The following is a 27,524-nucleotide window of genomic DNA, read 5'->3' as shown; positions in this document are numbered from 1 at the left end:
GTACTGCAGCTCAGATTACAATCCTTTCAATAGCAGCTGAGCTGCAGTACCCAAGAATGGCCACTACTCGGTGTATAGAGCTGTGCTGTTCTAGCTCCCTTGACTGTGTACACCTAGCCACAGCGGGAGCTGCAGACAGCTGAACCTGGGGGTGTCAGGCGTGGAACCCCAACAATCTCATATTCTAACATCCTAGGGATCGCTCACTGGATAACTCTTTCTACCTATGAGTACATTTTTTGAGACGTAGTAGAAAACCAGAGTACCTAAAGGAAAGCCATGAAAACGCAAAGAGAATATACAAACTCCATGACGAGGAGTCCCTGCATTCAGGACCCCAGAGCTGCAAACGACAGTGCGAACCATGGCCTCTAATCTCAGGCAAATGCTTCACATTACATTGCATTGTCATGTAAGGTCAGAGCTGCAAGAAGCAACGTAACATCTAGATGCACCCGTGATACGTTTGTCCTAATAAAACATTGTGTACTGTATTCCTAATGACTGCCGTCTATGCACAGGAGCGGTGTGAGGATCAGGGGGTTAATGAGCTCGTGACCAATCCTCAGGAACATCACGTTTTGTTCTATTTCACAGTAATTATACGAAAGGAGGTTTTAAAAACACACGTGCAATAAGACTAATTACATATTACAGATATCTGGTTATATCTTATCCTCGGGCTCCACACAGGCCCGGGGCGACTCATCTTCAGTTAGTCATAGTATAACCTTGGGTAAAGGTATGAATCAGAAAGTGTCAGATTGTACAGAAAGGGGGTACAGACATTTTTTTTGTTACTGATATAGCACCCTGTCCACAGAAACTTACAATCCAATCTCCCAATTGTACTATTCCTTTTGGTCAATCTATGTCCATGGATGTCACTATTGTGTGTCTCCCGCTATTATCCAAAGAGAAGAGCTGCGAGAAAGAGCAGCTCCTGCTCCGGAGGGATCAGCACAAACTGATATTATTGCTTCAAGAATTTCAGCTGCCGGATCTGCACAGATAAGTTTCTCAGTACGTTCTCATTTACAGAAAAAGTAGTCTCCTTTAACCAATCGGCTTCTTTTGGATTGTGGGAGAAAAATGAAGAACTCGAAGTTATATTTCATTAGTCTGTGTCACGCCTGCGGGTGGCGCACATGGTTCGTGGACCCACTGTGTTACAGGGTCGGATCTGCCTGGGAAGGGGCGCAGCTAAGCGACTACCAGGTGCTCCTGATGGTGGAGACAGACTGGGCTGCAGGTAGCCACCAGGTACCACTCCCAGGCAGACCTCGGTACTGCAGCTGACGATCCCAAGTGGTCGGGTTCGCTGACACGGGGAGACGTGACCGGAGTCACTGACTAGCAGGATATGGAGACAGACGGACTGTACGGACAGCCTGGATCTAGAAGATAAGATCTTGTTCACACACGTAGTTATCAGGAAACAGTTCTGGAGCTGAAAGCACTAGGACCAAGGACTACGGACTCAGGACTGGCCGCACAGGGACAACGGATTCAGGTATAGGTACCGCCGACACAGTTTCAGAATTGGGATACCGCCGAAGCGGTCACAGGAACACGGACAAACTAAACTAGACTAATGAGAACACAGGATACCGGAATAACTTTAACAGACTAAGGACATGGGACCTGCAACATACGGTTGCACACACAACCACCACTAAGACTAACTATAGGGGTGGCTCAGGCACCTCCCTATTGAAGAGGGTGCCTTATATACAAGACACCTTCAAGCTATTGGTTGGGAGACATCACATCTTGTTGGTTTTCACTTTAATTAAATCCTTCTCAGCTGTTAGCTGGGGGAATTTACCATATGCGTACTGCCCCTTTAAGAGCAGGGGAGCGCGCTGACGCGTGCACTAGGCACGCCTCTGAGAGACAGTGTGGTGTGCATTGAGGAAGGAGGAAGAGAAGCGCAGGGACACTGCCGCGGCTGGAACGGTGAATATGTCAGCATCCCCGCATGGAGGGAGGAGGGGAACCATGCAGGGACGCCGGCCACAGACGTCTGCATGTCTAGGTATTCATTTAAGGACCATAGATCTACATTCCATGCATAGAAGAATTAATAGCAGAGTACAATTTCTAATGTATGAACGTTAGCCCCAACCCCTGAGGAGCTCAATTGTAATCATAGTTGATTGGTGAAATAAACAGGTAGAATCCTAACTGATCCTCGTGTGCAGGAACAAGTGGATGAACCATATTGGGCCAGTGAGATCCTAGAAACTTTCATTAATATCTTGAATCATCCCCCACCCCTAAAAAATGACATAAAACAAATGTGTTGTGTAGTCTTTGTTACATTTTCATTTTGCAGCCAAGCTAATATATGTAGCACATCCTGATCTGAATCCAAGGATCATTGTGAGTCAGTGGACGGAACAAGAGAACAAAAGAACAGACATGTTCCAATCCTTCCCTCCCAGGTAGCAGACACTTACTGCAGACATTGACTGCAGACTCCTTACACGTACATTGTCAGTGGTTCTTAAGAAATTATCTAAAGTCTGTGCCATAAGTCACCTACTCTCCTACAGTATTCTCTGTTAACATGAAATATGCAGAATTCTGAATGCTGCTCTGAATGTGAATGGAAACTACTTTCACTCACTACTTAGTTACATAGTTGCATAGGTTGAAAAAAGACCTAGGTCCATCAAGTTCAAGTTTACTTGATAATTACATTTCAGTACTATTTGGGGAACTTTATGGCAGAATTATGACGAGACTGCATATTAGTTGGAAACTTTATTGTTGTGTTTGGGCTGTAATTGGAAATATTACATTGGCATAATATGGCGGTATTATGTTGCCTAAAGATGTGACTCCACCCTACCTTACTATTGTCCTCAGGGCTCAATATTGTATAAAAACCAACACTTGTCTTATGGTCCAACTACATGATCAAGTAGTCATATAGCACAAAATAAAGTGTAATGAGCTCTTTGCTGACAGGGCTTCAATAGGGACGTCTCATCAGCGATGCATGACCGCTGCAGCCAATCACTGGCCTTGGTGGCAATGCCGAGGTAGATGGCACAACGACCAGCAGTGAGCAGTAGAAGGGCAGCCCTCGAGTGGCATTTTAAAGCCTTGCCAGTCTGTACCCTAAAGACACTGTATAAAAGCATTTAATTTTGAGTGGGGGTTCCGTGGATATCCCCCCCATCCACACACACAGTTCAGTAGTTGTACGGGGGTATCTGGGGAGCAGTAATACCAGGTCATGCAGGTTGCTGTTAATAACACCTAATGCTGGCTGCATCTGGTGATTTACGGAGTCCGCATTCACCGCACCAAGGTCTTGGGGAAATTAAACAGGTGCAGCTGCCACAACGCTACATAAACATATAAAGAAAACACATTACAACTCCAGGCAGAGCTGAGCGCTCTCTACAGAATCCCACCTGACCCCACCAGAAAGTGGAAGCTTCACTCAATTTGGTAATTATATTAATAGTCTGGAAATATAGCTAATAACGCACTGCCATTATTATATGGTAAGTGATATCTGCTGTTTAGCACCATGTGACATTCTATATTCACATTTTTTTTAATTAAATTTTCCAGAAGAATGAAGAAAAAAAAATAGATTTCATACAAACAGTATATATATAGTGAAATAGAGGTACACAAGTAAGCAAGGTGAATACCCTCGTGAACCTGAAATTATTCGGTTGGTGATATGATTCATAGCTTTAGATACGTAAGCTATATCTTATAGGTGCATTTTATACACGGGTAACTTGGTTGATTTGTTCATAACATAAGTTGCCGAGGTATAGAAAGATAACTATTTACATATTTGGAAGTACACAGAAATGCTTCAGGAAAACAAGGGGGAAGGGAAAATAGGATGGTGATATTAAGACACGATATGCCCGCTATGAGTATCCTGTAAGTTAGATACAATTAGAACCATGTGACATTCTAAAGATATCCTGTACTGATCCTGAGTTACATCCTGTATTATACTCCACAGCTGCACTCACTATTTTGCTCGTGCAGTCACTGTGTACATACATTACATTACTGATCCTGAGTTACATCCTGTATTATACTCCAGAGCTGCACTCACTATTCTGCTGGTGCAGTCACTGTGTACATACATTACATTACTGATCCTGAGTTACATCCTGTATTATACTCCAGAGCTGCACTCACTATTCTGCTGGTACAGTCACTGTGTACATACATTACATTACTTATCCTGTACTGATCCTGAGTTACATCCTGTATTATACTCCAGAGCTGCACTCACTATTCTGCTGGTGCAGTTACTGTGTACATACATTACATTACTGATCCTGTACTGATCCTGAGTTACATCCTGTATTATACCCCAGAGCTGCACTCACTATTCTGCTGGTGCAGTCACTGTGTACATACATTACATTACTGATCCTGAGTTACATCATATATTATACTCCAGAGCTGCACTCACTATTCTGCTGGTGCAGTCACTGTGTACATACATTACATTACTGATCCTGGGTTACATCCTGCATTATACTCCAGAGCTGCACTCACTATTCTGCTGGTGCAGTCACTGTGTAAAACATTACATTACTGATCCTGAGTTACATCCTGTATTATACTCCAGAGCTGCACTCACTATTCTGCTTGTGCAGTTGTGGCACCCCAGGGGTCTGGTTTCCACAGTAACAGCAATGTTATGTCTGAGAGCAGGTGGGAGGTCTCTTGGTCAGGGATCCTATGCATGCCACACCTCCTGCCCAGTCCTGGGAGGAGAAGAACTTCCCCTATATAAACCTAGGGCTGAGGCAGGGTTAGTGAGTAGAGAAGAAGTAGAGACAGAGAAGAGCTGCAGATATAGGAAAAGAACATCAGGAGCTCTGTGGGAGCAGTGCTATAAGGAGTCAGGGGCTGGCAGCTGCAGAGCTCGCCCTGACTGAGAAGCTATCACCGGACCCGGAGTCCGAGGCTGTGGGGACTAATCTTTACCCAGCAGCAGAAACCGCCTGGCAGGGGATTTCAGGTCCTCTGGCCAAGAAACCCGAAGGCACGGTCACACGCGTGGGACCAGCACCGCCGTCGTGGAGCGGACGCCACTAGAAGGCCCCGAGTCACCGGCCATACGGGTGAGCACCATACGGTACACTCAGGGACGTGGGCTACTTATACCCGCCTCTAGCAAGGTAGCCAGAAGAGTACAGTCAGTTTGGGAGGCCTACAACTCCGCCTGGCCAGGGGAGATCCCATCTGCTCAAGGACTGACCAGGCCCCGATCGCTAGCCAGTACTCCGGGAGGGTCTATCTTTATCACCAGTAAAGACCCTGAACTACAGCGCATCGTCTCTGAGTGATTCCTGCTACCCCCATCATCCACGTCGGCTGCCCTGAGGCCATACCCCTCCCGTTGGGGGTGATACTATCACGCTGCACAATCCTACCACCGGCCTCAGCGGTCTGCCCTGCAGCGGCAGCTCCTTCGCTGCATTCAACGGGTGGCGTAGTCGTCCAACATCTACCGCTAATACATCGCCGCTCAGTTTGACTCCCTGGGCACGGACCGGGTCACCGCCACGAGACTACAACCCTCAACAGATCCGGCTCCGGGTAAGCTCCCGTGCGCGCGATGCCGCGCGACGAAGGCCCAGGGGTGCGTCATCTTTTGGCGTAGTCGGCAGGATCTCGTGCCCGCAACCACCGGGTACTGCGTGCCTGAAAAAGACTGTTCAAACTTACCAGTGGTGAAGATTCCCGCCATCCGTGGAGGTTTCCCGCCATCCGGCGCCATCTTCTACCTTCTTCCCGCCATCCGCGAAGTTTTCCCGCCATCCGGCGCCATCTTCTGCCTTCTTCCCGCCATCCGTGGAGTTTTCCCGCCGTTGGACGCCATCTTGAAGACGCCGCGCGGGAAGAAGAGGGGCGTGGACTCCGAAAGCGCGTGAGAATTGAAGCCCCGCCTCACGTCCGGACGTTGCGTAAGGTTCTGGAAGGAGCCCAGCAGACGCCGACGTCACAGGAGCGCGACGGAAGGTCCTCAACCCTGACGATCCACTGCGGAGCCGCGGCCTACGGAAGAGGATCATCGCAAGGTAGGCCACGGTCCACTAGGGGGGAGGAAGATGTCGGATACGGAGGAGAGCTTCACTGCCTCAACCCCCGCCAGCGCCACCGCTGCTGCAGTCATGCCTTTCACCATGCCCTATATCCCGGGAGCGGCCTGGCTACCCCAGTACTCAGGGGAGTCACATACCCTGCATGACTTTAGAGAAAAGCTGGATAGCCTCTTCCAGGTGTATCCCCTCACAGAAGAGCAAAAAGTGAGCATCCTGGTGGCCCAATTAACCGGGGCAGCCCAAAGGGAGGTAAAGTCCTGGCCACCTGGGGGGAGGACTGTTGCAGGGATACTAACCCGGCTGAGGGACACCTTTGATACCCGCACCTCAGCCGAGATCAAGCTTAGATTCTACGGGTGCAAGCAGCGAGCACACGAGAGTATAAGGGACTATGCCCTGAACCTACAAGAGGCCCTGAGAGCCATTAAGCAGACCGACCCTGACGGCGTGGGAGACGAGGACAGGCTGTTGACTGAACAATTTATAGAGGGTTTATATTGCAATGCCCACCGAACCCAGTTGCGGGCAATGGCCTTACAGGACCCTCATCTGGGATTTGCACAGTTCAAGGACAGAGCCATCCGGGTGCTCCGAGAACCGGCACCAGGTGGCGTTGTGACCCACAGACGCCCCACTACCACTTACCACCAGGAGGCGGCGCCCTTGTCGGCAGGGCCTGTGGGAGCTGATGCGCAGGCTTTGAACAATGACCCGGCTCCAGACCTGCACCATCAGGTCCAAGAGCTAGCTAAAAGCGTTGCCGCGCTAACCCGAACTGTGCAGTCTTTACAGGTTTCCACTCCAGGGAAGATCCAGCTGGCATCCGGACCAGAGGACATCCCGTGGCGTCGACCAAGGAGGACCCCACCGGCCAGAGGAAGACCCAGCGACCGATACAACGAGGACGGACAACCCATCTGCCGCCGCTGCAATCAACCCGGACATATGGCAAGGTACTGTCCTTTAAACTGGCACAACCTGGGGTAGAGGGCCAAACCCCAGGAAAAAGATCATCAGGCCCATCGAACTGGCGCGACAAATATGTGGGAGGACGTCCAGTCTTGCCTGTGGTACTGGATGGCATCCCTATGAGTGCCCTACTGGACACCGGGTCACAGGTTACCACTATCCCGTACGTGCTCTTCAAGCAGTACTGGAATGACTCGGATATCACCCACTACCCTGACGACGATTTGAGTATCATCGCCAGCAATGGTCAGCCCGTGCCACAGATTGGATTTAAAGAGGTGACCATTAAAATCGGTAGAGTTGAACTGGCGGCACAGGGACTGATCATTGTAGACATTGACAAGCACGAGAGTCACCCAAAGATAACTCTAGGAACTAATGTAATTGAAAATTGTCTTGCAGAGGTGATTTTCCTTTTACAGCAGGTTGCCAAGAACGCCAGCTCCGGCCAGCAGCGAGTGCTCCAGAAAGAGATCCGGGCACTGATGCGACGGCAACAGATAGAACTCTCCGGTGGTGAGATTGGTAGCGTAAGAATGTGTGACCCTTTCCCTATTGCCATGCCCCCAAAAAGTGAAATGATGATTTGGTGCCGGGCAGCTATTGGTCTGAGAGGTAGAGATTACCAGGCAATGGTAGAACCAGTTTACTCAGACAGTAGGCCCACCATTTTGACAGCACGGGGGGTGGTCAATGTACGCCATGGAAGGGTGCCCGTTCGCATAATAAATATCGGGAAGAGGGAAGTGTACCTGCCCCGGTATGCCACGCTAGCCAAATTGTATACCATCAATCAAAATTCCATACAGTCCGTAGAACCCTTGCCTCCATCTTCCCCGGAGGAAGGTAACGGCTCTAAGGAAACAATGGAGGACTGGTGTCAGCAACTACATTTGGGTACTGACTCCACTCCCTCACACCAGAGACAGGGAGTCTATCGGGTGGTTCAAGAGTACGAGAGAGTGTTTAGTAAACACCCGTTAGACTTCGGGCGAGTCAAGGGGGTAGAACACCACATCCCCACGGGAGACCATCTTCCCATAAAAGAGAGGTATCGACCCGTACCCCCTGCACACTACCAACACGCCAAGGGGATGCTTAGAGACATGAAGGAGGCTGGGGTGATCAGGGATAGCTGTAGCCCCTGGGCAGCTCCACTAGTCTTAGTCAAAAAGAAAGACAACACCATGAGGATGTGTGTAGATTACCGGAAAATCAACCGTATCACACACAAGGATGCGTACCCCTTACCAAGGATAGAGGAGTCTTTGGCTGCTTTAAGATCTGCTAACTTCTTCTCTACCTTGGATCTCACTAGCGGGTACTGGCAGGTTCCTGTAGCAGAGGCGGACCGGGAGAAGACCGCATTCACCACCCCGATGGGACTTAGCGAGTTTACCTGCATGCCGTTCGGACTCTGTAACGCACCAGGAACCTTTCAACGATTAATGGAGTGCTGTCTGGGCCACAGAAACTTCGAGACGGTCCTGTTGTACCTGGACGATGTCATCGTATATTCCAAGACTTATGAGGACCACCTGAAACACCTGGCGGAAGTGTTCGAAGCTCTGGCAAACTACGGCCTAAAGGTAAAACCCTCCAAGTGTCACCTCCTAAAACCAAAGGTGCAGTACCTGGGACACGTGGTGAGCGCTGACGGAGTGGCTCCCGACCCTGATAAGATCACCGCAATTAAGGAATGGCCAAGTCCCTCCAGTGTAAAGGAAGTGTGGCAGTTCCTCGGGTTGGTAGGCTATTACCGCAGATTCATCCCCGGTTTCACCAAAAAGGCAGCTCCTATGCAGGACCTCCTGATAGGCCAGTCCCGGAAGGCCAAGAACCAGAAGCCGCCCTTCAAATGGGAGAAGTTAGAAGAAGAGTCCTTCCGCCAGCTGAAGATGGCCCTCACGGGGGATGAAATCCTGGCGTACCCTGATTACAGCCAACCCTTTATCCTCTACACCGACGCAAGTAACATCGGGCTAGGAGCCGTACTGTCCCAGATCCAGCAGGGGAAAGAACGAGTAATCGCTTACGCCAGTCGAAAACTGCGACCCACCGAAAGAAACCCTGAGAATTACAGCTCATTTAAGCTAGAGTTCCTGGCAGTGGTGTGGGCAGTCACCGAACGCTTTAAGCACTACCTCGCTTCTTCCCGGTTCACCGTGTACACGGATAACAACCCGTTGACACACCTGGACACGGCAAGACTCGGTGCCCTAGAGCAGAGATGGATGGCCCGTCTGTCCAACTACGAGTTCACAATCAAATACCGGGCAGGACGCTCCAATACCAACGCGGACGCCCTGTCCAGGATGCCAAACCTACCGGACGTAGGAGAAGATCCAGAGGGACTGGAAGAAGTCGAACTCCCCGCGTTCCACCGTCATGGGACTATCCAGTATTCCCATCGGGTAAGGAGTAAGCAAGCCGCTACGTTTAACCCCTTGCCTCACTACAACTGGGAGGAAACGCAAGACAGTGACCCTGCCGTCCGACTGGTGAAGGAGATGCTGACTCGGCCAGAGGCTCGCCTTGACCCAGACGCTCCGGAGGAAGCCAAACAACTGTGGGCTGAGAAGAGTCGACTGTTCCTTTACAAGGGGAAGTTGTGCCGCAGAATGGTTAACTCCCGGACGCATGAACTAATCTGGCAAGTAGTGGTGCCACGAAGAGACGCAGCCATGGTGATGGAGGCATACCACGACGGGGCTGGACACTTCGGATGGAAGAAGCTGGAGTTCCTGCTGCGCGGGCGGTTCCACTGGGTAGGCATGAGGGGAACCATCGAGAGGTGGTGCAGAGACTGTGGCCCGTGCAACCTAAGAAGGAAGGACCGTGCCAGCCAGAAGACCCCCCTTCAGTCCATCGTCACCAAGCAGCCGTTGGAACTGGTAGCCTTGGATCATGTAAAACTGACCCCAAGCAGAAGTGGCTACGTCTACGCGTTAACCATTGTGGATCATTACTCCCGGTTCTTGGTTGTCGTCCCCGTTAAGGACTTAACAGCTCAAACAGCAGCTAGAGCCTTCCAGCAGCACTTCTGCTGTCCACACGGGTACCCGGACCAAGTGCTGACGGACCAGGGACCTGCCTTTGAAGCGGAGGTCTTCCAGGAATTCTGCAATCTGTATGGCTGCCGGAAGATAATGACGACACCCTATCATCCGCAAACTAATGGACTTTGTGAGAAAATGAACCAGGTGGTAATGGATCTTCTGAAAACGTTGCCCCTGGAAGAACGCAGTCTGTGGCCTGAGAAGCTGCCCGACCTGGTGGACCTATACAACTACATCCCTGTAGGTTCCACCAACTGTACCCCGGCTTTCCTAATGAGGGCAAGGCCTGGTAAGCTACCTGTTGACCTGGAGATGGGAGTCCTGACACCCGAGGACACTTCACCGGAAGCAGACTGGGACACAGAGAGGCAGCAGCAGTACCGGAAAGTACAGGAGAGTGTGGAGCGAAGTCTCTGTCGCGCTAGGGAAAGACAAGAGAAAACTTACAACCAGTATGCTCCCGCTGTTCCCCTGGTACCCGGAGAGCAGGTCTTGAAGAGGAAGAGACGGCTCCACAAGTTGGACGACCAGTGGGAGAAGGACCCGTACACCGTACTGCCCTCAAGCCACGACAACCCAAAGGTTTGTACCATCAGTAAAGACGGAGGGGAAACCACAGCCATTGTATCCCGGGATCACCTGAAGAAGTGTCCCGAACAGCTACGGAACCCAGAAGGAGAGCAAGAAGACCCTCGACCCGTAGAGGAAAGGGAAGATATGGTTAGTACTGTGCTCGGAGACTTCCCTCGGTCCTGGACTCAAGTCAATGGTGCAGTTGTGGTACCCGTCCTCACGTTCCTCCAACCAGCATCCCAAGTGCCTACGGAGCAACAGGTAGAGCTGGAAGAGCAGCCGGTCCAGGAGGCAGCAGACTCCACACAAGCAGAACAGGAGGATCAACCCTCTGCTCATAGTGAGCCTGCCGTACCCCTAGTGAGCCAAAGAGCCCGTAGACAGCTGCCCAGTTTACCCTTGACAGCTCCTACACCCTGTAGTTCAGGGCCAGACAGTCAGCTCCGTAGGTCCACTAGGGCCACTAGAGGCCAGTTACCCGCACGTTGGAGGATTTGAAGTGTTTAAATTGTTTTATTTGTGGTCACCTGTCTGTTACTTGTAAATAATTATGTGTTTCTAGTTATTTTTAGGAGTCCTTGGTGGATTTACCGGGAATCCTTGTACAATTGGTTGGAGCGTAACCTAGGAATGGACTAAAGACTGCTAAGGACTCGGGGCAGGACAGACCCCTACCTGGTTACGTCTCCCTGTTTTGGTGAAATGGACACCTTGCTTTTCTTCAAAACTGCACCCGGTTGCGGACACGCCGTAACCATCTTTATGTGTTTTTCTTATTGTATTATTATTGTTTATACCTTGTTATGTTTTTCTAAAAATATGTTTAGTCCCGGAGTACTAAATTTCACTAGGGGGGAATGTGGCACCCCAGGGGTCTGGTTTCCACAGTAACAGCAATGTTATGTCTGAGAGCAGGTGGGAGGTCTCTTGGTCAGGGATCCTATGCCTGCCACACCTCCTGCCCAGTCCTGGGAGGGGAAGAACTTCCCCTATATAAACCTAGGGCTGAGGCAGGGTTAGTGAGTAGAGAAGAAGTAGAGACAGAGAAGAGCAGCAGATATAGGAAAAGAACATCAGGAGCTCTGTGGGAGCAGTGCTATAAGGAGTCAGGGGCTGGCAGCTGCAGAGCTCGCCCTGACTGAGAAGCTATCACCGGACCCGGAGTCCGAGGCTGTGGGGACTAATCTTTACCCAGCAGCAGAAACCGCCCGGCAGGGGATTTCAGGTCCTCTGGCCAAGAAACCCGAAGGCACCGTCACACGCGTGGGACCAGCACCGCCGTCGTGGAGCGGACGCCACTAGAAGGCCCCGAGTCACCGGCCATACGGGTGAGCACCATACGGTACACTCAGGGACGTGGGCTACTTATACCCGCCTCTAGCAAGGTAGCCAGAAGAGTACAGTCAGTTTGGGAAGCCTACAACTCCGCCTGGCCAGGGGAGATCCCATCTGCTCAAGGACTGACCAGGCCCCGATCGCTAGCCAGTACTCCGGGAGGGTCTATCTTTATCACCAGTAAAGACCCTGAACTACAGCGCATCGTCTCTGAGTGATTCCTGCTACCCCCATCATCCACGTCGGCTGCCCTGAGGCCATACCCCTCCCGTTGGGGGTGATACTATCACGCTGCACAATCCTACCACCGGCCTCAGCGGTCTGCCCTGCAGCGGCAGCTCCTTCGCTGCATTCAACGGGTGGCGTAGTCGTCCAACATCTACCGCTAATACATCGCCGCTCAGTTTGACTCCCTGGGCACGGACCGGGTCACCGCCACGAGACTACAACCCTCAACAGATCCGGCTCCGGGTAAGCTCCCGTGCGCGCGATGCCGCACGACGAAGGCCCAGGGGTGCGTCACAGTCACTGTGTACATACATTACATTACTGATCCTGTACTGATCCTGAGTTACATCCTGTATTATACTCCAGAGCTGCACTCACTATTCTGCTGGTGCAGTCACTGTGTACATACATTACATTACTGATCCTGTACTGATCCTGAGTTACATCCTGTATTATACTCCAGAGCTGCACTCACTATTCTGCTGGTGCAGTCACTGTGTACATACATTACATTACTGATCCTGTACTGATCCTGAGTTACATCCTGTATTACACTCCAGAGCTGCACTCACTATTCTGCTTCGGGCCTGCAGTCCCCGAAAGAAATAAAGTTCACTTTCTCCAGGGTGCTGCACTTTCAGTACAGCGGTTGGATTTCTCCATAATGCCTGTAGATTAACCCTGTATCTGCATGCTAATAGTGTTATTGGACCGGACAGGTTCCCTTTAAGACCCTTAGAGATAAGACGTGATTCTTCATGTATAGAGGCGTATTTCTGACCACACTTGTAAAACCAATTTTCATAAATTATATAATCAAGTTATATTTACTCAGCAATAACCACCAATTCATTTTTATATATACGAGTATTCATGTTACGGAAAGTTTCGACAGACGGTTTATACACCGCAGAACTGATCTGATTTTATGTAAACCAGTGGAAAAGAAAAAAATCTGTACTGAAACCTCAGAGAAGGGAAAAAAAACTGCACATAAACAAATCATAGAAGAAAATACAGAGGAAGATTCTCAGCGGTCACATTACAGCGGGTGCAGATTACAGGATATACCCAGAACCAGATGTCTAACCTAATGCAACCCCCGCAACATCGATATACACAGGAATCATACAACACCCTGAAAAGAAGGATATATACAACAGCCTCCCTCCATCTGGGCAACTGGATGATGTGTGTGCTGAGAAGGCAGCATTAAAGGGGTATTCCCAGCTCCAAGATCCTATCCCGATATGTAGTAGGTGTAACAATAATAATATTAGCAAATACCTCTAATTAGAAATGTAGTATAGTTCTTCTGATTCGCTATGTCACTTACCCTATGTGCAGGGCATTGCAGCAGCTTAAGTATCCATGGTTACCTAAGCTACTGCAATGGCCTGCACATATGGTAAGTGACATAGCGAATCAGAAGAACTATACTACATTTCTAATTAGAGGTATTTGCTAATATTATTTTTATTACACCTACTACATATTGGGATAGGATCTTGGAGACGGGAATACCCCTTACAGTGACATCTAGAACTAATTTGAACATTTTGGTGGCTGTCACTGGAATTTTGAATGCAGCTCTGGATGTGACTGGAGAATAACATGATATTACTCAAACCATTTAATGATGCGTCCTACATAACATAGTTTGTGAGTCCTTAGACTTTATTGCAGCACCTGAATGTCCTTGTGATTTTGTAAACTAGAAGTGTTGTCATCTTGTAGTTTTATCCACAGTAAGGCTATGTTCACACATCATGTTTTTTTATGCGTTCATTTTCTGCAGCAAAACCTTATTCTTGCCAGGAGGTTGTTCAGGATTTTTGTTGCTTTTTTCTTGCGTTTTTTGCAGCGTTATTTTTTCACTGTCCTTTTGTCTCTTTATGCATGTACATAAAGTTTCATTCATTCTGGTTTAGGCACAAAAAAAACGCTAAAAAAAAAACGCTGAAAAAACTTGACACCTGCTTTTTTGTTGCGTTTTTTCAGCATTTTTTTCACCACCCATTACTTCCAATGGGTGAAAAACTGCGGAAAAATGCTGAAAGAAGTGACATGCTTTATTTTGCAAAAAAAAACCATGCAAAGTACAAAATCCTGAATAAAAAAAAAAAACATGATGCGTGCATGAGATTTCTAGAATCTGAGAAACTTTGCTGGTACTGCAAAACGCAGCTGAAAATTTACATAAAAAAACGCATCCAAAAAATGCTGAAAAAAGCATGATGTGTGAACATGGCCTAACACCTCCCCAGCAGCATGCATTTGTAGAGGAGAGGTCTGTGAAGTTTCCTTTGTGCGGTTTCTGCTGTAGACCATCCATTTTTGGCTGAGTCCTTTAGCAATAACCAGATCCGGTGAATTGTGAATGTCAACCTTGGTAGCAAGTGTCAAAATACAGGAGAGCACTGCTGATAATTGTTAACCATTTACTTACCATAATAGAGGTAAAATCACGTGATGCACAGGCTCCTAGGATGGCAGCTCCTACAAGAACCGACTCAACTTCTTTGGATAAGATAACTGGAAGACCTGTACATGATGAAACATGGCTCTCAGTAAAACTGCATCTTATTGTACAAACTCTCCTCCACATTGAAATTGCAACACCAAGAAGGAAAAGTGGTGGAATGATGGAAATGATCGAAAGGATAGACATTACTGATCTGCAAATAGTGGAAAAATGGAAACAACATTCCATGACTTATTCTCTTGGAGTTGCAATTTTCGATGTTGAGGAGTGTAAGTATATACAATGGATAGGCTGCATTCTCTCACTGTATACTAACTTCATTTTTAGTATATGCTGTGCCAACCACTATATTGCTTAATTTTACACCCATATTACCCTCACTGTCAGACATTATTCAACTCTGTAAATACCCCATGAGTCATTGCATATCTACCAAAGGAGCGTGAAACCAAGAAAATGATTACACTGAAGTAATAATAAATCCCCAAAAAATAATTCTAAGACTTTTAACCTGTCAGGTAATGACATCATCCTGGATAAAGGAGCACTATAGGATGCTCTATAGGATGTTCGTGGCACCATATAAATCACTTGTGACCACAAACAATGTCCCTGATCATGGTCAAGGTGTCCTGTCACATGTCTCTTCTTTGATGTCCCATGTCTGAAATAATGAGAAGTTCTGATACAGATCTGTGTATTGTGGTAGTTGGAGCGGAGGATAGTAATGGAAATAAATGTCCAGGAATTCTGTACATGAGGACACTTTAGATTTTCTGGGTATTGAGCCCTCCGAGTGCATCTAATGGGCTGAAGGGGCTCAGGAGTATTCAATTATTGTGTTCCAAAACATGCAGCCCTCCAGAGTCCTGAGACGGTTTTTATGAGGTCATGCATACAATAAGTTCTACTAGTGTCCTATAAGATTGACTTTAAGCCATAAACTGGTGTAAATATTACAGTTTTTGGTGCGCTGACAGCCCACAATACACCAAATTTAGTAAGAAGTGTGCACCTAGTACAATAGTCGTGCATCTTACACCAGTAATCTTTTTAATAATGTTCTATGAATCATTAGTCTCAGTAAATTACTCATTTGCATTATAACATCTCTGCTTGTTGTCATATAGGAACAGTCTTATGTAATGTTCACACTGTTTACAGTAGCATTGTGTTAATCGGTCATATGTAGAATTTGAATGGTCACCTACGCACCACACTTATGTACTATACGGTCCCCTTGGGTTTATCATGGTTAAAGGGAACCTGTCACGTCCTAGTTGCTATGTACACTGCCCCTATAGCTGTTTTCATTAAAATCAGTGGTAGCATAATCATTTTATAACTTTATATATACTGTACTTTGTCCTACCTGCTCGTATTCAGTCATAGGGGTGTGATTCTCTCATTCAGTCAGGGGCAGCCCCGCATTCAGTCACCGCTGGCGCTGCCTATGTGGCAAGGTTGCGTCTAGATCGGAGGTGATTTTTTGCGCTCCTCACTTTAGTCTCCGATCTAGATGCTTCACTGCTGAGGAGACTAGATCGGAGTTGCTGGAGTGCGGGCCTTAGTAATCGCCTCCGACGTAGACAGTTCAGCACTGACACCACTAGATCGGAGTAGATTCCAGGATCCTCATACTCACTGCTGTCTAGTCGCCTCTTCTGGCTTTTTATTGATTTTCTTATGCTTTTTTATGCAATTGCTCATGTTTTTAATGGAGCAAATATCACAAGTCAAAAATGATTTTTTACACTGTTATATAATTTATGCATTTTTACACTGTTATATAATTTATGGATCTGGGCAGAATTCTTTTTTTTTCCTGATTAATGAAACTTACATTTTTATTGTCGCTTTATGTAATATAAAAAATTCCCCTTATCGCTGATTGTTCAGTTTTGCCAGAATGTGACTCTTCCCATTTGTGCACAGTCCTGTCTGCAGCACCGACATTGTGAAGAGTGGGTAGAGCTCCGCGGGGAGAGGCGTAAAAGAGCGCCCCCAACAGTCACCATAATGTACAACACAGAAGTGACAAATTATTACAGGAATGTCTAAGGGCACTGGAGAACACTGCTGTTATCATTTACGCCAGCAGATAACCAAACAATAAAGAGCCAGAAGAGGCGACTAGACAGCAGTGAGTATGAGGATCCTGGAATCAGCTCCGACCTAGTGGTGTCAGTACTGAACTGTCGACATCGGAGGGGATTTTTTGAGGCCAAAGTGTATATAAAGTTATGAAATCGTTATACTACCACCGATTATAATGAAAAGAGTTTGTTAGTGATGCACATTGCACCACTAACAAAGCAATGCAGGCATTGTACATAGCAACTAGGATGTGACAGGTTCCCTTTAATGACATTTTGGAGCTACATAGCAATCTCTAAATGCAAATGTTAAAAGCGATGATGGCGCGATAGATCTGTATCTTATGATCGCTTATGAACACCACCATGATGAAATCTAGGGGGCAGAAAACAGCACAATAGGGTCTTATCCGGTAGACAAATATTAAAAAAAGATTATGGTAACCTGGTCAGGTTGTGTTCACACAACATTATTATGGCATATAAATTCAGCTGTTGCAGGATTTCACAGAAGAAATCACAGGAAAGGAAAAATGTGGATAATCAGCGCTGCTGGTAATCGAAATGGTAAATCCAGGTCCACACGAGTGGGTTTGCAGTCTTTTATTTTGTCAACACATTTCAAAGTACTACACAGTTCTCCATCAGGATAAAAAGCTTTTTTTTTTGTCCTGATGAAGAGGTGTGTAGTACTTCGAAACATGTTGACAAAATAAAACAAAACGTAAACATACTTTTGTATACTTGGATTTACCATTTTGATTACCAGCAGCACAGATTATCCATATTTTTCCTTTCCTGTGATTGATATATAATGGGATTATTTCCAACTTTAGAGAATTTTAATAGCAAGGACCATGACAATCAACAATGCAAAACTGAAAGCCAACATACACATTACATGATGAAAGTACAGCACTGTGGCTCAGTGGTTAGCATGGTGGCTCAGTGGTTAGCACTGCAGCCTTGCAGAGCTGGAGTCCTGGGTTCAAATCCCACCAAAGACAACATCTGCAAGGAGTTTGTATATTCTCCCTATGTTTGCGTGGGTTTCCTCCGGGTTCTCCAGTTTCCTCCCACACTCCAAAGACATACTGCTAGGGAATGTAGATTGTGAGCCCCGATGGGGACAGTGCCCATAATGTCTGTAAATTGTCTGAATTGTAAAGCGCTGCAGAATATGTTGGCGCTATATAAATAAAAACATTATTATTACAACAAACCAACCAATTTCTGACTGACCAGTTGACCATCAAATGTGTATGGGGCTAAAGGAATTTCAACATCCGATCTTTTTATTTTTAGGAGAGATAAGCTGCTGCCAGAGGTGTCTGGCAGCAGCTTACTCCTCTTTCCCCACTGAAAACACATGAATGCTTGGCTGAGCTGAAAGATCTTGGGAGAGTCAGGAGAGATAGCTATCGGCTAAGCGATATTTATCCCATCTGTATGACTAAAAAAATTTAAGCTGCTGCTGTGTTTTGCTCATAGATCATTGTCGGCAAAAAGTTGCTGTAACAACCCCATAAGTTATATGAACAGGACTCAGGCTTCTAACCTCTGTATTGAAACAAAGAAGAGCTTCATTCACCGACAGCAAGGAGACATCTTGAAATCAAGATGGAATCAAAATACATAAGTGGGTTTCAGAAATGTTTAGTAGGTTGCAGCACCTACCCGAACGATCTGCAAATTGGGGAATCGATAAATAAAAAAAAATCTAATTCTCCATTTGAATCAAATTTGGACCCTAAAAATCCATGTGTCCCCCCTCCCCCTCATTGTTTAAACTACTATGCATGATTGCACTCTGGGCCTGTACGTGTGTCCTACAGATGGTGGGAGAATAGAGCTGGAAAATATTCCAATGGTGTTATTCCAAAAAAGCTTCTTATTGCAGCCAGAGACAGAATATACAATGTATCACTGGCAGGAAACTTTTCATGTTTCCATGGCAACCAGTAAACTCTGTAGTAACTTGTAACATAAAACAGAGAGAAACATTTGCTGCTGATAAACTTTGACTTTTCTCCAAAGGCCAAGAAGAAAACAAAAAGAAGGGATTCCCCGTCCTGGAGAGATACATATCTGCAGGGTGTGATCACTGCCCCGGTCCTGGAATGTTTGATCAAGGTATCACAGCAACAAGCAAAATAGTTTCCACTTCACTGTGTAAATTCCACTGGACCAGCAGATTCCAGCAGATGGTGACATGTGGGGAGCAGATAACACAACTGATAAGGGTCAGGGTGAAAACAGAGTCAAATAATAGTCAAATGTATAAGTAAAGAAGGTTGTATCGGACTAGAAAAATATTCTGGAAACAGAGCCACCATTCGTTTGCAGGTTTTGTCTGGTATTGCAGCTCGATTCTAGTAAAGGAAAAAAGTGATTCTGCATGTAGACAAGAGTGCTGCTGTTTCGTTAAGACGGCAGACATTTTTTCTTAATTCTTACCTGTCTTAAACAGGTATTACAACATTGGACATTTACGTGCAGCCACCTGATGAGACGGGGCGTGGGACCTGCATTCTCTATATACCCTAGGTACGAGTCCCACAGGTGCATAGGCGGATTATAATGAGGGCAATCTGAGCTACTGCCCGGGGCCCGAAGCTCTGAGGGGGCCCATGGCCAGACCGCCCTCATTATAATGTTATGTGCGCGCGCCGCCCACAGGACAATGCAGCAGACGCGAACACACAGCGCACTCTGCGTGCCCACTTCTGCTGTACTCACGCGCAGAGCCCCTGGGATTCCCGGCTGTCGGCTCCTGCACTGCAGCTCCCTGTGGTGCTCAGTGCTGGCTCCGCCCCCTGCTCATCTTGTGCTCAGTGCTTCCTATCTTCCTGTTCCCTCCTGCTGGCAGCTCCTGGTGACAGTAAGAAGCAAATAACTGCTTCCTGTTCTGTGAGAGAGTGACTTGGGCAAGTCACCCTGTGGTCTGCAGGGTATGTGACCATGGGGGGGGCCACAAGGCATATGACCATGGAGGGGCTACAGGGTATGTGTGACCATGGGAGGCATCAGGGTATGTGACCGTGGGGGGCCGCCGGGTATGTGACCATGGGGGGGCATCAGGGTACATGACCATGGGGGGGCTACAGGGTATGTGACCATGTGGGGGGGTGCAAGGTATGTGACCATGGGGGGCAGCAGGGTGTGTGACCATGGGAGGGCTGCAGGGTATGTGACCATGGTGGGGACTGCAGGGTATGTGGCCATGAGGGGGGCTGCAGGGTATGTGACCAAGAGAGGGCAGCAGGGTATGTGACCATGGGGCGGGCTGCAGGGTATGTGACCATGGGGCGGGCTGCAGGGTATGTGACCAAGGGAGGGCAGCAGGGTATGTGACCATGGGGGGAGGGCTGCAGGGTATTGGACCATGGGTGGCGGGCTGCAGGGTATGTGACCATGGGGGGCATCAGGGTATGTGACCAAGGGAGGGCAGCAGGGTATGTGACCATGGGGGGGGGGCTGCAGGGTATGTGACCAAGGGAGGGCTGCAGGGTACGTGACCATGGGGGGGCAGCAGGGTACGTGACCATGGGGGGGCTGCAGGGTACATGACCATGGGGGGGCTGCAGGGTACGTGACCATGGGGGGGCAGCACAGTATGTGACCAAGGGAGGGCAGCACAGTATGTGACCAAGGGAGGGCGGCAGGGTATGGGACCATGGGGGGGCTTGACGGTATGTGACCATGAGGGGGCACAGGGCATTGGACCATGGGGGGCTGCAGGGTATGTGACCATGAGGGGGGGCAAGGTATGGGACCATGGGGGGCAGCAGGGTATGTGACCATGGGAGGGCTGCAGGGTATGTGACCATGGGGGGAGGGCTGCAGGGTATGTGACCATGGGGGGGCCACCGGATATGTGACTGTGGGAGCTGCTAGTGGCTGCATAGTATACTATCTTGGGGGCTACAGATTAATGTTATCCTGTGGGTTTGGGGGCTGCAAGGAGTTATGTGGAGGCTCATACTATATATTGGGAGCTATGTAAGGACTCATACTGTATGTATATGGCTGTGTGGGGGGGTCATGTTGTATGTAGGGGGCTCATACTGTATATTGGGGGACTGTGTGGTGTCATTGTTAGTAGGGGACTTTGTGTGGATTCATACTGTATAGAGGGAGTTATGTGGGCGCTCATACTGTATCTATGGGGCTGTGTGAGATCTCTTACCATATCTATGTAGCTATGTAGGGGCTCATACTATATGTAGGGGGCTGTGTGTGGGTTCATACTGTACATGGGGGGTTGTGTGGGGGCTGATATTGTATGTAGGGGGCTGTTTGTGGACTCATACTGTATGTAGGGGGCTGTGTGTGGACTCATGCTATATGTACAGGGCTATGGGGGGTTCATACTGTATGTAGGGGGCTGTGTGTAGGCTCCTACTGTATGTACAGGGCTATGGGGGGCTCATACTGTATGTAGGGGGCTGTGTGTGGGCTCCTACTATATATGGGGTGGCTGTGTGGGGGCTCATATTGTATGCAAGGGGCTGTGTGGGGCCTATACTGTATGAAGGGGGCTGTGCGTGGGTTCATACTGTATATGGAGGGCTGTGTGGGGGCTCATATTGTATGTAGGGAGCTATGTGGGGGTATATTGCCTGGACCTGTGAGCTGTTATTCTCATTGCAGTTCGGCTTATAGTCTCCTTTTCTTGTCCTGATTGAAGGAATTCCCTGACGAATCCCTGAATGACCAAAAAAGAGGAGAAAAAGCGTCAGAAGAAGACATCATTAATCTAAGTACACAACTGTTCAGGCCCTATAGGGTCTACATATATAGTGTTGCATCTGCTGTTAGACAGGTACAACACATGCGAGGATTGCCTGTTTGTTAAGTGTTGTAGTTGTCTAACAGACAAAAACAAGACATGCAGCCGCAGGGACTCGAATATACAGTATTATTCGAGCACTAAAAGATACTCGGATAACACCCGAGCGTGCAGGGATAACAAGTTATCTGAGCACGTTCGCTCATCACTAATGTCTTTATGAATTGAGTTTTTAAAATAAAGAATTTTTTTTTTTTTTATGGTTTACGTGTATGAAGGCCCTATAGATTGATTGCTTTGGTTGTTGATTGAGGGGACTATGTGGGGGCTCGTACTGTATATAGGTTATGTCAGCATATTAATTTTGCTCAATATTAAGTGATGCAAATAAAATCAAAAATAATTATTATTAATATATTAATATTCAGCAGAATTAATTTCAGCCTATTGTTCGGCCTCCACAACACTCACGGTCTCTCGTGTGGCCCCTTCTGAAAATTAATCTCCCACCCCTGCCCTATTATGTATGGCGCTATGTTATGTATAGTTCTGTATATAAGGGAAAAATGTGCGCGCCGCGATACACTCACCACTATTTCTGTCAGCGGAGGGGGGGGGTCCTGGCTACTCTTAATCCACGCCTGCACAGGTGGGTCCTGCATCTTTAAGACATTTATGGAACACTACATTACAGCGGTTGTCCCATGAAAATAAATGATATCACCTAAGTATAAAATAGGATCCTATGGATAGGTGAGTTATGCCTGTGACTCCAAAACAAGGCAGGTTTTCCAAGCAGGACACTAGGAAAGCTGAATGACAACCAGGCATGCTTCAGCCACTGCTTCTATCTCAGCAGATTTGGTGTTCAGGAGGCATTCAAGTGGAAGAGTGATCAGGGCCGGCTCCAGGTCTTTGTGGGCCGTGGGTGAAAAAGTCTCAGTGGGCCCCTTTATCACATACCACGATTCATGATGCACAGATACGGCGGAGAACTATATACGAGGGTCAGTCAATAAGTAATGCCTCCAATTTTTTTTCTCCTTAAATAAGGTAGTTATGTTAAATATTCGAATTTGGCACAATTCCTCAAACCTTCTTCTCCAATAGACAGCAATTGCAACTTCCTGCACCAACAGGTGGCAGGACTGTATCCGTTTGCAAAATGGCTGACATCGATGTTGGTATTAGACAACGTTCTGTGATTGAATTCTTGCATGCAGAAGGTGAAACGTCCATTCGAATTCATGAGAGACTGAAAAATGTGTACAGTGATGCAACAGTGGATGTCAGCATAGGCGGATTATAATGAGGGCAATCCGGACTACCGCCCGGGGCCCCGAGCCTGCAGGGGGCCCGCGGCTCCCGGCGGGGTGTCTAATGCCGGATTGCCCTCATACCGGTAGCAGTGGCGGGAGGGGGGGCCGCGGACCGCTCCCACAGCAGCGGCCGCCGCTACTTCTTCATCGGCCGGGCCAGCACTGCAGCAGTTAAATTCCCTGTGCTGGCCCGGCCACGTCACTGCTAGGAGACACGGCCCTGTGCGCGGCCGTGTCTCCTAGCTGTGACGTCACGCAGTGCGCGCCCGGCCTGCACTGCTGCAACGGAGAAGTCCCCTGCTGTGTATAGATGGCGCCATGCGGCCCCCTGCTGTGTATAGATGGCACCGTGCAGCCCCCTGCTGTGTATAGATGGCGCCGTGCGCCCCCCTGCTGTGTATAGATGGCGCCATGCGGCCCCCTGCTGTGTATAGATGGCGCCGTGCGGCCCCCTGCTGTGTATAGATGGCGCCGTGCGGCCCTCTGCTGTGTATAGATGGCGCCGTGTGGCCCCCTGCTGTGTATAGATGGCGCTGTGCGGCCCCCTGCTGTGTATAGATGGTGCCATGTGGCCCCCTGCTGTGTATAGATGGCGCCATGCGGCCCCCTGCTGTGCATAGATGGCGCCGTGCGGCCTCCTGCTGTGTATAGATGGCTACGTGCGCCCTCCTGCTGTGTATAGATGGCTACGTGCGGCCTCCTGCTGAGTATAGATGGCGCCGTGCGGCCTGCTGCTGTCTCTGGGGGGGGCGCCGTGCGGCCTCCCACTGTGTATAGATGGCACCGTGCGGCCTCCTGCTGTGTATAGATGGCGCCGTGCGGCCTCCCGCTGTGTATAGATGGCTACGTGCGGCCTCCCATTGTGTATAGATGGCTACGTGCGGCCTCCCGCTGTGTATAGATTGCTACGTGCGGCCTCCCGCTGTGTATAGATGGCACCGTGCAGCCTCCCGCTGTGTATAGATGGCACCGTGCAGCCTCCCGCTGTGTATAGATGGCTACGTGTGCTGAATATTGAGTCATACAATTAATGTAAGGCTATGTGCCCACGATACAGAAATGTACCGAATTTTTTTTGAGCATTTCTGCATCTCCCTGGCAGAAAAAACGCATGCGGATTGTACATGCGGATTGTACATGCGGATTGTGCGTGTGGATTGTGCATGCGGATTGTACATGCGGATTGTACATGCGGATTGTACATGCGGATTGTACATGCGGATTGTACTTGTGTTTTTCCTGCCAGGGACATGTGGATGTGAAGCGTTCTTCACTTGCATTTCCGCATGCGGGTTGTCAAGCGATTTTAGCATCACTTGGAAAGTGCTTGACAACTTGGTCACGTTATATAAATCCATGCAACCGGCATATATAGTGTGACCGAAAGAATGGTAAAAAATAAATATATACTTACCTTCTGATGGCCTGCCGACGTCAGCGGTCGCATGACCCGTCACATGACTAAATGATGTCACGGCAGGTCCTTTTCAGACCATCGCGAGCTGCTGGCAAGCCAGGACGCATCGGATAAAGACACCGGGGGCCATCAGAAGGTAAGTATAATATTTATTTTTTATTTTATTCTTTTTTTACAGGTTCTATGGTACCCGGGTCCGGAGGAGAGTCTCCTGTCCTCCACACCCGGGTACCATCCGCACATTGAAACGCATGGATTCTGCATGTACAGATGCAGTGATGCGGATTCCATGCGTTCCAATGCAAGTCAATGGCGGCGAAAACGCAGCGATTCCGCAAAATAATTGTTAGTGCTGCAGATTTTTCCACAATGATAATCCGCAGCGGAAATTTCCGCAGCATGTGCACAGCACATGCGGATTATCATTGGGGAACATGGCAGACCTTCTACCAAGCGTTTTTTAAGAGTTTCTGCAGCGGAATTGCCGCTACGGAAACGCTTAAAAAACGCATAGTGGGCACACAGCCTAAAAAAATTATTATAGTTAATATTGTGCCAAATTAATTTCACGTGAACTATCACATGATCTATCACAGGGGATCATGTGACATGTGATACATCAGGTGTGTGTGTGTGTGGGGGGCCCCTTCTAAACTGCCCGGGGCCCTTGCTACTCTTAATCCACCCCTGGATGTCAGTACTGTTAGACGATGGGTTCGTCGCTGTAACACAGCTGAAGGGCCATCACCGTTGGCTGACAGAATGCAGAGTGGCAGGCCAGTAACCGCAGTGACTCCAAGCAACATTCAGCGAGTCGATGACATCATTGGTGGTGACCGCCGGGTGACTGCAGATGAATTGTGTGGCATTATCTGCCTCAGTAAAGGCAGTGTGATGAAAATTATTGGACAACTGGGATACAGAAAAGTTTGTGCACGGTGGGTCCCAAGAATGCTTTTTACAATGCTGGAATACATGCCCTTGTTAAATGGTGGACCAAGACTGTGGAAATGGATGGAGATTATATTGAAAAGTGACAAATTAATCGTTAATGTTGTGGTTTTCAACCTATGTAATTGCATTTGAATTTCTTGCCAATTAAAAGGAGAAAAAAAATAGGAGGCATTACTTATTGACTGACCCTCGTATATAGTACAATGCCGAAGATTTCACTTACTTCTTACATTACATGAGTGATATCTATTGTAAATTCCACAATAGATATCAGAAACCAGAGAATCCTCACAGCGCACAGTGCAGACCGGACAGTATAGTCCTCCATACATTATTATTGGCACCACATAGTCCTCCATACAGTATTATGGGCACCACATAGTCCTCCATACAGTATTATGGGCACAACATAGTCCTCCATACATTATTATGGGCACCACATAGTCCTCCATACAGTATTATGGGCACCACATAGTCCTCCATACAGTATTATGGGCACCACATAGTCCTCCATACAGTATTATGGGCACCACATAGTCCTCCATACAGTATTATGGGCACAACATAGTCCTCCATACAGTATTATGGGCACAACATAGTCCTCCATACAGTATTATGGGCAACACTTAGTCCTCCATACAATATTATGGGCACCACATAGTCCTCCATACAGTATAATGGGCACCACATAGTCCTCCATAGAGTATTATGGGCACAACATAGTCCTCTATACAGTATTATGGGCACAACATAGTCCTCCATACAGTATTATGGGCACCGCTAAGTCCTCCATACAGTATTATGGGCACCACATAGTCCTCAATACAGTATTATGAGCAACACATAGTGCTCCATACAATATTATGGGCATCACAAAGTCCTCCATACAGTATTATGGGCACTACATAGTCCTCCATACAGTATTATGGGCACCACATAGTGCTCCACATAATAATATGGGCATCACATAGTCCTCCATACAGTATTATGGGCACTACATAGTCCTCCATACAGTATTATGGGCACAACATAGTCCTCCATACAGTACTATGGGCACCACATAGTCCTTCATACAGTATTATGGGCACCACATAGTCCTCCATACAGTATTATGGGCACCACATAGTGCTCCATACAGTATTATGGGCACCACATAGTCCTCCATACAGTATTATGGGCACCACATAGTCCTCCATACAGTATTATGGGCACCACATAGTGCTCCGTACAGTATTATGGGCACCACATAGTCCTCCATACAGTATTATGGGCACAACATAGTCCTCCATACAGTATTATGGGCACCACATAGTGCTCCATAAAGTATTATGGGCTCCACATAGTCCTCCATACATAATAATGGCCCCACATAGTCTTCCATACAGAATAATGGGCCCCACATAGTCCTCCATACAGTATTATGGGCACCACATAGTCCTACATACAGTATTATGGGCACCACATAGCCCTACATACACTATTATGGGCACCACATAGTCCTCCATACAGTATTATGGGCACCACATAGTCCTCCATACAGTATTATGGGCACAACATAGTCCTCCATACAGTATTATAGGCAACACATAGTCCTCCATACAGTATTATAGGCACCACATAGTCATCCATACAGTATTATGGGCACCACATAGTCCTACATACAGTATTATGGGCACCACATAGTCCTCCATACTGTATTATGGGCACCACATAGTCCTCCATACAGTATTATAGGCACCACATAGTCATCCATAGAGTATTATGGTATTATGGGCACCACAAAGTCCTCCATACAGTATTATGGGCACCACATAGTGCTCCATACAGTATTATGGGCACCACATAGTCCTCCATACAGTGTTATGGGCACCACATAGTCCTCCATACAGTATTATGGGCACCATATAGCCCTACATACACTATTATGGGCACCACATAGTCCTCCATACAGTATTATGGGCACCACATAGTCCTCCATACAGTATTATGGGCACCACATAGTCCTCCATACAGTATTATGGGCACCACATAGTCCTCCATACAATATTATGGGCACCACATAGTCCTACATACAGTATTATAGGCACCACATAGTCCTCATACAGTATTATAGGCACCACATAGTCATCCATACAGTATTATGGGCAACACATAGTCCTACATACAGTATTATGGGCACCACATAGTCCT

The 27,524-nt window shown here is 47.8% G+C and overlaps 1 protein-coding gene across 3 annotated transcripts in view; it reads right to left on the bottom strand.

Annotated features, from left to right (window-relative positions):
* The window catches only part of FGGY (FGGY carbohydrate kinase domain containing), a 367,685-nt gene that overhangs the window by 104,946 nt on the left and 235,215 nt on the right, over positions 1 to 27,524 (bottom strand). For all 3 annotated transcript variants that reach the window (XR_012247734.1, XM_073643734.1, XM_073643735.1), the window contains one exon: positions 14,721 to 14,815. Coding sequence is in view for 2 of the 3 variants with exons in the window: in XM_073643734.1 (XP_073499835.1) it covers positions 14,721 to 14,815 (95 nt within the window). In the remaining variant the exon portion in view is untranslated. The remainder of the gene's footprint in view (positions 1 to 14,720; positions 14,816 to 27,524) is intronic.

The sequence above is a fragment of the Phyllobates terribilis genome, unplaced genomic scaffold (genome assembly GCF_046119375.1).
Source record: "Phyllobates terribilis strain yellow unplaced genomic scaffold, ASM4611937v1 Scaffold_8__6_contigs__length_399053987, whole genome shotgun sequence".
NCBI lineage: Eukaryota > Metazoa > Chordata > Amphibia > Anura > Dendrobatidae > Phyllobates > Phyllobates terribilis.
Note: the sequence above shows the minus strand (reverse complement) of the source record. Positions and strands in the feature narration are given on the sequence as shown.